Source organism: Anopheles nili, chromosome 2, assembly GCF_943737925.1.
Source record: "Anopheles nili chromosome 2, idAnoNiliSN_F5_01, whole genome shotgun sequence".
In the NCBI taxonomy this organism is placed as follows: Eukaryota; Metazoa; Arthropoda; class Insecta; order Diptera; family Culicidae; genus Anopheles; species Anopheles nili.
In genome coordinates this window covers 2,225,800-2,238,340 of record NC_071291.1, presented here as the reverse complement: position 1 = coordinate 2,238,340, position 12,541 = coordinate 2,225,800, and the positions used below count along the sequence as shown (strand labels likewise).

The window sequence follows — 12,541 nt, the reverse complement described above, 5'->3', positions numbered from 1 at the left end:
TACTATTGCTTCTGCTGCTGGTAGTGGTGGTGGTCCCGTTTGAGCGCGATGAGACGTTTGACACGAAATTATGCCATAAACATACACTTTTTCCTCGTGCCGCTCGTTTGCCGTTAAGGGATTGGGTGTTGAAACATCTTTTCATGAATAAATTGCTCAGCATTACTGAATTAGTTTGTCTAACGGTTACGGGTCCTTCGAAGGGCTTTTTTTTCTTCCCCACCCTTCGCTATCGGTGCTGCCCTGGGCGCCATCAAGAATGTTGCCATAAAATCGCCGTCGTTTCGTTTTATTTCCCGCCTTTCGGTGGTGCTGACGGCGATGCTGGACGCTGGCCGCTCTACCTAAGTACTTCCGGTGGATGTACTGCCGCCCTAGACCGACGCCACCGAAAGGAATGGAGCCCTAGCGGCGGGCTAGGACGAAAGGACGAGTTAGTCGTTATTTATAAGCTATGCATTTTTGCTTCGCTTGACATTTACATTTATGCGATGGAGTGGCGGGGCCGGGTTGAGTGCCTTTCTGCGACCTCAGGCTACTAGGACGAGTGACAGATGGAGGAAATTCCGAGTTGCGGCAAAACCGTCGGCCATCGATGGTGCTGGAATGCAAAACCCTCATCGAAGAAAGTGTCTCTCGCGTCACTGCGTCCGTTCGCTTTATGGATGGTGGCGCTTAATCCGGCCTTTCCGGTCATCCCACCATACCAAGGACGAACCCACTCCCCGTGGGCCGTGGGAATGAAGTGTAAATTAAGTGCGGAAATTCCTAAGACGTGGTCGGGTCTTAGCATCCCGAACCGAGCCTCGACGAGGAATGTAATTAATGCTTATCGAACGAGTCCCCGCTGGCAAAGCTACTGCACGAGGCGCTCGCAGGCACGAAAGCAGCACGTGCTCGCGAAGTAGTTTGTTTTTCACCGTGCAATACGTCAACGAAGCCCGTTCCTGGTGTCCTTTGAAGTTGCCGTGAACCCGTGCATCAAATTGCAATTTGCCTTGCAGCCCGAGTGTTACATCTTGTAATTTGTATGCTAAACAGTGAACATGCGCGGCTCAAGGACTTCGATCTCATTAGCGAAAAGGAGCAACGATGCCAAGGAGCACCTTCTGGTAACACTAAATGAGACTCCTGGAAGGTGTATTTACCAATCTAATAAACCATAAAGTAATGATCTTCAAACACTCCCACTCACTAATTCGTTAGATTTAGCTCCGTTCACCACATTTGACGATATATTAGAAAGGCACGTGATTGCCACCAGTTACGGAATGCAAATCGCATAAGCTCCATCTGTAGCATACATCTAGACCTTCGAAGGCTAGTGGGTCTCAAACAGGTGGTGCAGTTTCAAAAACCACGAGCCCTTTTCGCACGTAAGTGCTCCTCGAATACCCTTACGTGATGCGGTCTGTATCTAAAATAGATCAGAGCACAATTCCAGCCCATTTATACGAAGAAATCTCAACCGAGAACTAAAATAAAATCTGCAGTTCTCGTGTGTTCGAGAAACTTCTCGCAGGTTCTTCGGATATAATCCGTTTTCCGGTCTAAACTAATTATTCCCGTCCGAACGAAGAAATGCTTTAACCCACTAACATCCCACATCCGGCGTAAAAGTAATCTATTTCGACGAATGTATCCTTCGCCCCTACACCGATCCGATCCTTCCCCTTTATCTCCCCTAAAACCACATCCTGCCCCTATTGCGGAAGTCCGTTCCATCAGCCTCGGTTGGGTTTGTCTATCGCAAGATCCGACAAACCCGCAACCTTGAGCAACCGTTGTTGCACAGGAGCTCCCATGAATGCGTTCTTTTTTGTTTGCTGGTTTCTAGGACTAGCTTCACCGCAGGCTCGGTTTCTGGGTGGCACCGTCAACGCCGGGGTCAATCTCGTCCCGGAAGTTCCACGCAAAACTTGCCACAGCACCGGACGAACCCGAACGACGGATGTCGACATCCTTTGAGCGATCGAACCCACTTCAGCCGCACCTTCCGGTGGGTTCTACCTTCCAAGGGTAGGGCAAGTTCTCGCCTGTCAGATGGGTAGAGAATAAATTCTCATTATATATTATCGCATTAGATACGTGTCGAGCCGTACCGCAGCTTGCAGCAGTGTCGTCCCCTGCCGGTTCCGAAGCGACCAAAGCGAACGCCACTGGACGTGCCAGTAATAAGGCCACCGCGCGTGGTAGAGGTGGCCCTATGTTACGACACGTTCCACGACTACCCGGTTGTGAAGGAGTAGGCCCTAAAAACCCTCCCCCAAAACCAGGCGTGTGTCACTCGCAGACGAGTGTGACCTCGCCGGAGGCATTCGTTGCCAAAAATCCTGTGAATGGCGAAAGGGAAAACCGAACCCCAAACTAACTGACATTCAAATTGCTCCGTCGGTTTTCCCCGCGGCACAAAATGGATGGACACCCTCACCAAACGAGTGTGCGCGCGTTTGTGTGGGTGTGTGTGTGTATTGGGGGTGGAGGAATTACACGCGGGAACATCGGTTCTCGCACACACCAACGGTGTACGGCGATCCGACGCGAAAGGACGACGTAGGCCCGGTGGTCGACCGAAAAAGGGCAAATGGTTGGCGTAATGGTCGCGTTACCGAGGACAGGATGCCTGCGATCTGCGAGGCCGGTCGGGAAAGCGATTCGAGGTGGAGTTTGCCGCGGACGCGGTCGTAAATGGAAAATAATTAAGTAAGAGGGCGCCCGACCGCTCGCTTTAGCACCCACGGCGTAAAAACCCCACGATGCAATTAGTTGCAAATAATTACTTTATCTTATTTACCCGAGTGTTTATTTGTCCGGCCCTTTTTTTCCCCGGCCCGGAGCCGTATCTTTTTCCCCGGATCCTTCCCGGCAACATATTGGTGGGCAAGCTTGTGTTACGGTGAAAAAATAAGCCCCGAGTCTGGTCGCCAGAAGCCCCAGCGAAGTCTCCCCAAACAAAACATCCCACCATATATTGGCCGGATTCCGTCGTAAAAAAACGCCATCCAGTGTAGGGCGAGTGTTTTTTTTTGTTCCAGCGAAACCGACCCCTCCACAGCCGGTGCTGCTTGGCAACGGTTTTCCGCGAAAAAGCAACGCCTACTACGGCGAACGGGGGCTCGCACGGCCCAAAATTAGTTCCATTAAGCCCTGCTGCGGCCGCCCAACACCGGCTGGCGCTTCTTGTGCGAAGATAATGTTCACTCTCTCGGGAAGTTTCTCAAAAACCTTTGGCTCCCCTTGCTTGGGGCCACAAAATATGAGCTGCCCGTGAAGGAACCGTGGTAGCATGGGGGTCGCAATCTTCTGCGGTCTGTGGTGATGTGATTTAAAGACCCATTTCGATGGCAAAATGGTTATGTTCTTATCGCGCTCTCCATCCCGGCGTTCACGCCGTTGTCCGCGTGGTTTTTCGTGATAATTCTCCCAATACATCCTCCTGCCTTAAAGACGCTGACGATCATAATCGGTAGCGAGGTTGCGCGGGCTACGACACAAACTCGAAACAACAATTCCCTCGAAGCTCAAAGCCCTACGGCGTCTAGCCGGCGTTCCGTTCCACTAACGAGCGTCAGTGCTCCGAAATATGTGCAACAACCCACGCCCATTACAGCGCGTCGCTTCGGGGCGAATCTCGTGCTACGTAAATCTAAAGAAACAGCGCTCTCAGGGCTACTTATTGTGCCGTGTCGCCATGCATTCGAGTGATCTACAAACTCACCCAATTGCACCGATTGCAGCACTACCCGAGGTGTTATCGTCCGGGTCCTCGCAGGGTGGCGAATTGTAATCTCATAAATTGTTAATAAATTGCGAAACGGCGCACGGAGCGGCGTGGGCCAGAAAAGAAAACTCTCACCCCACATGGCGACTGGACCCTGGGGGAAGAGGGCTATTTTACAATTCGAGTCGACGAAACAATAGAGCACGAAGCTGAAGCACACCGTTCGAGCTCTTGGCATACCGGCGACATATTCCGTGCTGTCTCCAGAAGCGAAAGGGCCGCACTTGATTGTCGCTCAAGCTGCAACAACCAGTCCTGGGTGGCCCTGGGTGGCCCTGGGTGGATGGTTTCATTCCGTTTGTTCTTCGGCGCCGGTTCATTGTGCACCATGCCGGTCCCGGAGCGAGTTCAGTCCAGTGGCCTCCCGAGAACACATAAATAAGCACAATCAACAGTGCACTCGTTCCTTTCTCGCTCGCCTTCAGTCGAGCTGGCAGGGATTAATAATTCAACGAGACTTTACACCTTTTGCTGGCCGTTGGGCGGACGCTCGGTGCTTTTATCTTCCCGTGTCCAGAATGTCCTGCTCGCTCCACAAAATAAGCTCCCGGTGTGATCATGCGATTGGACAGTTTCTTTTCCCGATACCCCGAAAAATAACGTACGTTCCGGAAAATGTGTGTCCACGGCGTCTAGGGGCACTTCGAGCCACCCGATTTATGAAGTGTCGTCGGGATGGAAACCGGAAGCGTCGAAACTGGGAAAGAGAGCCATTTTTGCTCCTTTTTTCCTAACTGCCATGTGCTACGGCATTCTCGCACAGGCAGGTACGCCCGTTATCCTGGACGTTTGAAGCGACGAATATTTCATTAAACGATAACAATCACTCTCGGCGACGCGGCCATTGTTTGCCCGAAGGCCGACACCTTGTTGATGCATGCCCGAGTGTCCTGGAGGGGTATGCAACTGGATGGCATTCTAGTAAATTGGAAAAGCTTTCCCTGTTTCTCGCGTGTGGTGGTTGCCACGGAAATTCACTCCCACACGTGCATTCCCACGAATGGGACGACAAACGGTACTTTCACCAGAATCGCAACCACCACCAGGATCCCGGGCTAAGTCCTCGGCGTAATTTATTGGCCAACGTTGCAACCCTTCGGGCTTGGAGCTGCATGCGAGCCCACCAACCCAAACGAGTGTAATTGTTTCCGAACAAGGAAAATATTTTCCCAGCACTCGAAAAACGGAATCGTAAGCATCATTGTCGGGATGCAGAAGCGCAAAACTAATCCCTTTTGACGCCCCATCATCGACGCACCAGCAGGTCGGCTTCCGGTAGATGGGCAGAGAGAGAGAGAGAGAGAGAGAGACGCCTTCGAACCGGATGTCTTTTTTATCCGCCCGTCTTTGGCCACGTTACGCCCCCTAGCCTTCGTGTTTGCCTGATGGGATTTTACACCTTCACTTCCGGTGGCGTTCGTCCTGCGGGACCGCTTCCTGCTTTCGTTCGGTGGGTAGCGAACTTTGCATCGCTTCGGAAAGAATAATTTAACTTTGTCGAAGGGGTTTTTTTCCTCTCTCTTTTGCTTCTTCCAAGCAACCTCCTCCAGGGAGTTTTAAATGCGCACGTGTTCGCCATCGTTACGATATTGCAGGCCGCTTCCTCGACGATTCGCGTGAGTTTAAGAAACAAGGTCGCTCGATTTAACTGCTCGCCACGCCACGCAGGAGTAGGAGCCAACAATTGTGAAGGAACCAAGCGCTCAAGGCACATCGTCGTCCGGATGTGGTTTTGGTGCGCGCCTAAACCGCGTGGTGCGTTAAGTTTGCTGTTTACACATCGCAGTTCTTCACCGATAAGTTGGATGAAAAGTTCCTGGAACGCTGTGAAGCGCATTCCGGAATCAATCTCGTTAATTGAGTTTAGCGCGCTAGTAACTCGAGTTCCGGAACAGTACGCATGGTACGTATGGAGCGTTTTCTGAGTTTTACTGCAGCACTTTTCTGTCAACATCCGTACCGTAATTTTAAACGAGCTAAACTTGCAATCACCTTAGTGACGAGTACACTACTGACGTGGGACAAACAGCACAGTAGGCGGCGATGCGGAAATATGTAAAAATTGCCATTACTTTGCCTCGTCAGTGAAACGAAACACGTCATCGCGGTTCCACTGGATGAAATGAAACGAAGCGGATGAAAATTGCACCAATAACAGGGCGGATTGCAATGAAACTAACGCACGTCCTTCGCACGATGATGTGAGCTCCTTCGAGTCACTTGCTTTCGACAAATTTCCTAAGCCACTCCAATCGTGATCTCGCCATTGGAGCGCGTCGCCTGATGTTGCGATATACCCCAGAACACGTTACACGTTGGTCCCTTGAACTCGCGGAAAATCTTGTAAGAAAAACAAGCTGCACGAAGTGTAGCGGAACGGTGTCTCTCTGCTGTGTTGTGTCAACACTTTTCGTCAAGAAGAACCAACGCGATTGAGTCCCGCAAACGATACAATTTCAGATGTGCCTTTTTTCGTTCGCAAATTCACAAAGTGAATTGGACCAGATTTAACCGAATGTACTTAAATATACTTTATTTCTCTTCAAACTCGCTACTTCACGACGCTGCCAAACGGCTCTTTATCACACACACCCACAAACTCTCATCCGGAGTACGTCTGCACGAGTTTGTTCCATTCCGAGGGGAAATTTCGCTGCAGATGGGCCAGCGTCTTCTTGATCTGGTTCATCTCCACTGGCGTGCACTGAGGACAAGCTCCTCGAAGGACGAATGGTGCCAGGCCTGGAAGGGAACAGAAAACAGCAACATATATATGAGCAGTTAATGACCGTGGGGAAGCTACTGGCTGCTAAGCAGCATTGCGAAGAAAATCAGAACACCCATTAGCTTTTGAAAAACAATCCTCCAAATCCCACCCACACAGCCCCCGGGCTCGTTTTAGCACATTAGGGTGGGAGGAGAGGAAGAGGCTCTCCCACGCCACTGTCGGTTGCAGGCAGATTTCGTAACACTTTCCGAGTGACGTCAGGACCTCCCGCGGGTTCCAAATGAGCGAGCTCAGAGAAAACAAGCTGTGGAATCAATTAGGGGTTTAATTGAAGATTTAATTACACATTAATAGCTAACTGTTCGGTTTGGGGGAAAAATCATTTGCCGCTTCGTCCGAAACCAAGCCAAAAAATCGGCCCAACAATATTCCATCGAACGAATCATCGGTAGCTGTAAATAGCCCACGATCTACCCACTGGCCATTTAGGGAAACATCTGACGCCCTGTTGCGAATCATCATCGCGCGCTTCTCAGATTTCGAACTCCCTTCTCAGTATGGTACATTTTCGCAGTTCCGCTCAACTAGCCGACTCCTTTCCACGAACGATCGGTGGAAAATGCGTGAAAGCCCTCGAATTCGCTCACCCCACGCTCGGCCTATCCAACCATAAATTATGGTTTGTGAGGTCCTAATGCGAACAATTTAATTAACAGCAGCATTGAACGGGGCAGACTCGACGGCCTGACCAACTGCAACAAATTGCTACGGGAGCCATATTGGTGCGAAACGCTTGACCACGTGCCCAAGAATTGGACAACTTTGGCCGCCCTTGGTGGCAGGCAAAACCAACGCAAAACGCGAAATGCGATGAATTATGTATGACCGCTGCCATCGTCACCGGTTGCAACACGGGCCTAATTGTGCATTGGTTCCAAATATTTATTCCACACGCGCGTCCACCAATAGACCTGTGGCCCTGCACGCACGCACGCACGCACGTACGAACCCGCGGCCCTGGCTCTAGTGGACGTGAATGAGTCGCGCTAGACCACGTGCCAAACCACGCTGCACGGTCATACGCAAACCGTGGCCCGTTGCCTTTCGAGCTGCATCCCAAGGGAGCGATGGGTTGAAAAAAAATATCAACCCTTCACGAACGATGGACGGTGTCATTGGCCAGCTTGAGGGCAATAATGGCGCCACGAACCAAGGGTTAGCACCCAACACGACCTGTCCCCATTCCACGTTCCTTCGAGGTGTCAAACGTGCACACACCCCATTTCAGTGTTATCAGTGGCGATTTAATTAAGTGTTAAAAGAGCGTGCCGGGGGAAGCATGATGGCATGATGGCAAAAATTCCATAAATGTGACATAAAATATGCGCCACAGGGACGTGTTTGGAGCGTTCGCTGGAACAATGCAGCATGAATACGGGTCGGTTCGCTTTGGCACCATAAATCATTGACTTTGGAATAGAATTAATGCGTTTTTGCATCTCATTATCGACGTACACTCCCTGGTGATGGAGTGGGATGGGGGAGGCTAGCGTTAAAGCGAGCCTTTTAAATTAAATATTGCCATAACGCGCACGCCATTGTAGATTGGATCATTTATCGCAGCGGGCGAAATGTTGTGTTACATTATCTGATGATTGATAATCCATCCGGCATGCGGAGGAAAACAAACGTGGCTGAGTGAGTAACGAACGAAAAAAAAAAGCCACGTGGCACTCTCCCGTCGGGCTTTTGGGATCATTTTGCGAAAGCTGTTTACATTCAATTTACTTGAATTGAAGTTGCATGTTTGATGCGCGAGACAACCAGTACCGAAACCAGGCGCGAAAACGCATTAAAAGCCACCCCAACGCCTCCCTCAAAGCACCCAAGAGGGGAGGAATGTGACCCTCCCAGTCGACCTTCTCCCACTCCACACTCCCCGGTGATATAAATCGCATTTTATTAACGCACATTGCATCGGTCGTATCGTTTGGCGTTAAATGGTTTGACTGCCGGGGCGATTTACGAGCCATAAAAATGAGCCCCTCGGTGACGGAAGTTTTGTGCCGTCTCGAATCAACCACGGCACGAGAACACAACATCACTGCTCTCACTCTTTCCTTTTGAAAACCGACCTTCGGGGATGGAGACGAATAATTAAGTTAAAAATTGACTGATATCGAGCCGGAAAACGAGCCTCCAGCGATCGGTGGCGACAAAAAAATATACATCTATGTATGTGGCGTCAATGTTGTGGCCGCCACAATTCCAACAGATATTTGGCCAAGAAAGTTTTTCCCCTCGAGTGTGTGGGAGAAAAATCAATCCCAGCACCTCGGTCAATCTACTGGAGGAGGAGGATTTTGAGGCAGCAATAAAGTCATTAGAAGAAACCAACCCTAGAAACTGGCCCTTTGGAGCTGTCGACAACCACCAAACCAACCACTGAGTAGACCACGTACAAAAACGTGCAATTAGTGTTGCTATAAGTCGTTCGGAACGTGTTTGGCTTTTTAGTTGAAATCCCCTGTTTTTCACTTTCGGCCTGCTGCAACTAAGTCCGGGCTGCTGACTCCCGACTTCGGTTGTTCTCGCCCCGAAACAACACTCCAAGGAACCACACGGAAGTTGGCAAAGACAAATATATATTTTATAGTGCGGAGAATGATCATTTGAAACCACCATAAATCGGCCGGAAGCGAGCACGACTAGAAGTCTTTTCGAGCGAGGGAACTCGTCTTCGCACGCAAGACAATTGCCCCCCAAAAAAAAACCACAAAACCACAAACCACATCGAGGCGCCCGTTCGCTTCCTCTGTCGATAGTGCATTAGTTGCTCTCGGTTGCTCCTGTAGCTGCATGTTTTCGCCTTTTTCCACCCACTCAAGCACACACATACTTTGGGCCACTTTATCCGAGGGCACAAGAAGAAGGGCTTCTAGCCGTCCTTCCAAGTCGACGGGGGACGGGGCGTAATTATCATTTTAATTTGAATTAAGATCGCTTTTGTTTTGTGTGTTTTGTTGGCCTCGGTCGAAAACAAACAAAGCACCTCCTCGAAGAAGCAATCGTTTGCAAGAACGCGACGCAGCATAATGGCCGAAGAATCGGTCCGAAACTTTCCGTTCGTCCGTTCGTCCATTCGTCCGTTCATCCGTATGTCCTTTCGTCCTGGTTCGAATGCAACACCATCACCACCGACTCGGAGATACATTTTCCGTTGCCCGGGCAACGGATTACTGGGCTGCCCAGTCGAAAGTGGCTGGCTTCTTCTACAATCGCCATTTTGTTTTTTTTTGTGTTTCCTTTTACGCCCTCGAAAGCGTTGTTTAATTAACGAACAAACCGAGTGCTTGAGATGGGCGATTTCGAGCGGCGCCGAATTCAAATGGCTTCGCATTATTCACTCGCCCAGTTTCGATCCGGAAATGGAATCCCGCGGGCACTAAACTTTAAACTCGACCTGAAATAGTTCCACTCGCCCTTCGAAAGGGCCGCTTTAAAAGTTTTCGCTCCCAGTTGCGTCCATGTCCGTGTCCGAGTCCGTTTTTTGCGCTGTCTGCGGTCTACCGCACTTGGCCGTACTTACTCTTGAGGCGTTTTCCCACCGGATCGCAGGCCACCTCTCCGAGGGCACACTTGAGCTGGCGCATCAGGTACCGCTTGTCGCTGAGGGCCTTCTCGAGCGCTTCGTCCGAGACCTGCGTCCGAGCGGTAGTCGACTCGGCCTGACCGGGGCTAGTCAGCTGGACCAGTGCCATGACCACGACCACGCAAACGCTAAGTCCAACGAGCCGGCATATGCTGCTGCTGCTGCTGCTGCTACGGCTGTGGCGACTGCTGACCTGGTTTTTGCGAACCGGACAAGTGCGACCGCGAGTGAGAGAAAGAGAAAACAAAGGCAAACATAAATAATCGACCGACAGCGAAAGAGGTTATGCAGCATAATGGCGGACGAAAGGCTGGAAAGTAAAAGGTAATAATAAAAACACTCCCCTGCTCGTCGCGGGAAAGGGAAAGCGCGCGATCGAGCAACCGGGTAATGGCGGTAATGATGGATAAGTGAGCGATAATCACAAACACACACACACATAAACATTGGTGGGCCCGGTCTGGCCACCTTCCAATGGGTTCCATAAAACAAAAAAATCAAATCCATGCCGTTCATCCCCTCGCAGGAGCCATGGCGCGTTTGTTTTCTCGCTTCTTATGTCTTTATCATTTCGCGCAATCGCCGCGACGCCGGCGAGTGTGCCTTTTCGATTATGTAACGGATATTGCTCACCTTGCTGGGCATCTTGTATGGAGACGTTGCGAAAGAGGGCACGGAATCTGTCCGCCCAATCCGGCCGTTGTCAAGTTTGCCGCTGCTGCTGCTGCTGCGTTGTCGTTTCCCAGACGACCGAGGCCTACTGGGATGTGGTCGGTGTACGGTGGTAGCAGAAGTTGGGCTTCCTTCGCGATGAGGTCGACGAGGCCTGCTGAGCAGGGTAGTGTAATCCACCGGTGAGCTTCGCGGTCGCTATGGAGACGACGATGCGGTTGCTATTGTGTAACTGTCAATGTCGGCTAGACTTTCTCCTTTGATGGACACTTTTCGAATTCTGCCAACTCTTCGTAGGCCCAGCTCGCCCAGGAGATAATCAGGTGGCCTATCTCGCACCGCGACGTGGGTCGTGTGGGCTGTCAGCTTTAGCAAACCCTTCCGCAGTGGTAGTCACAGCACGCGAACAGCTCCAGAACGTTCACCGGTTTGACTTTTGACCAAGGAGCTTTGCGGATGCGAATGCGGTCCAAGGAGACGCTGTGACCCACGCGAATGACGTGATGGATATTAATGAAGCCCGGGAGCACGGTTGCTTGGGATCTCAGGAAACCTGCCAGCGATTACGAGACCGCAACACTCTCCAGCAATTAAGAGCCACGCGGTAGAGATACGCGATTAAAATTTCAATCCACCCGTTCCACCTAGAAGCGGTATGCAAACACCCCCTAACACCGGCACGCTGTAATTGGAATCGTTCGAGTACACCGTCCGTTCGCAAAAGCACGTCAACTGCCACAACCGCACGACCGTAACGACGTCGACCGATCTAAAACTTCAAATGACGACGTGCTGCCCGTCGAAGTCCGTCGAAACCGCCCGGTCCTGGGTTGTGCGTGTAAACCCACGCTCTAAAGAAGGGGTGGGAGACACCGACCACCCGGTACCCGCGAGAAATGCCTGCTACCCTGCTGCTGCTCTCTGCTTCTCTTTGGCGTCTTGATACCCAAAAGCGGCTGGTTAGGCTCGATTGGTCGAAGGGCGCCACAGCCGCGCGAACGAGGAAAGGGTAATGATTTTCTCACTTTTGCTTTCCGCCCAGACCGAGAAGGTGCCGAGAGGTGCCAAGAGGTGGCGAGACGATTGACGGTGTGCCAGGGGCAAGTTTATGACAAGCAGCAGCATCGATGCAGCAGCATTTCAGAGGGTTGCAACACGCCCGGCGCTCGAGGGCTTTTTTCTCGCTCACAAATCGCAATTGCCCACGCCAAAGCTCTGGGCGTAAGTGAACCATAGTATGTTGCGACTTGTGGGTAATTCCCAGCTGAAATTGGGACACGAATGTTTGAGATGTCGTACGGAACGATTTCATCAACCACCACACGCTGCACTGGGCGTTATTCAACCGGTTTCTGGAACTTCGGCTTAGCGATCGCGTCACTCGCAGCAACACCGAGACGCCCGAGGTGTGTTTAAGTCACTCGCGATAACGTCGATATCATCGCCTAATTTCTCTCGAATTACACATAATCCACAAATTAGGCCCACATCCACTGGACGCCGTGGAAGTTATTCTAACTTTTTTATACGCATCCGAAATAACTTTCGCCACCAAACCCCCGGGATAAGGACCTCCGGGAAAGAGGTGACGGTGGCGTGTTGGACGCGAACACCAACCCGGTGGCGGTGGCGTCTCGAGGGCAAACAAACAACACATAAGAAACCGTTTAAGAGGATTAACCGAAAAGAAATCCCCCCGAGACCACTT

General features: G+C 51.1%; 1 protein-coding gene across 1 annotated transcript; it reads right to left on the bottom strand.

The window, feature by feature from the left end:
• Positions 1-6,383: 6,383 nt before the first annotated feature.
• Positions 6,384-11,108, bottom strand: LOC128731998 (putative odorant-binding protein A10). The gene is made up of 3 exons (XM_053825157.1): positions 10,795-11,108; positions 10,099-10,354; positions 6,384-6,523 (listed from the first exon to the last, which is right to left on the bottom strand). The coding sequence occupies exons 1-3, from the start codon at positions 10,804-10,806 to the stop codon at positions 6,384-6,386; spliced, it is 408 nt and encodes a 135-aa protein (XP_053681132.1). The 5' UTR covers positions 10,807-11,108.
• Between the last annotated feature and the right edge of the window lie 1,433 nt (positions 11,109-12,541).

Bases quoted from the DNA above. Each gene is read 5' to 3' on its own strand.
- LOC128731998 (XM_053825157.1), bottom strand. The intron at 6,524-10,098 runs GTAAGTACGGCC...GTTCCCTTCCAG, and splicing joins GGTGGGAAAACGCCTCAAGA to GCCTGGCACCATTCGTCCTT.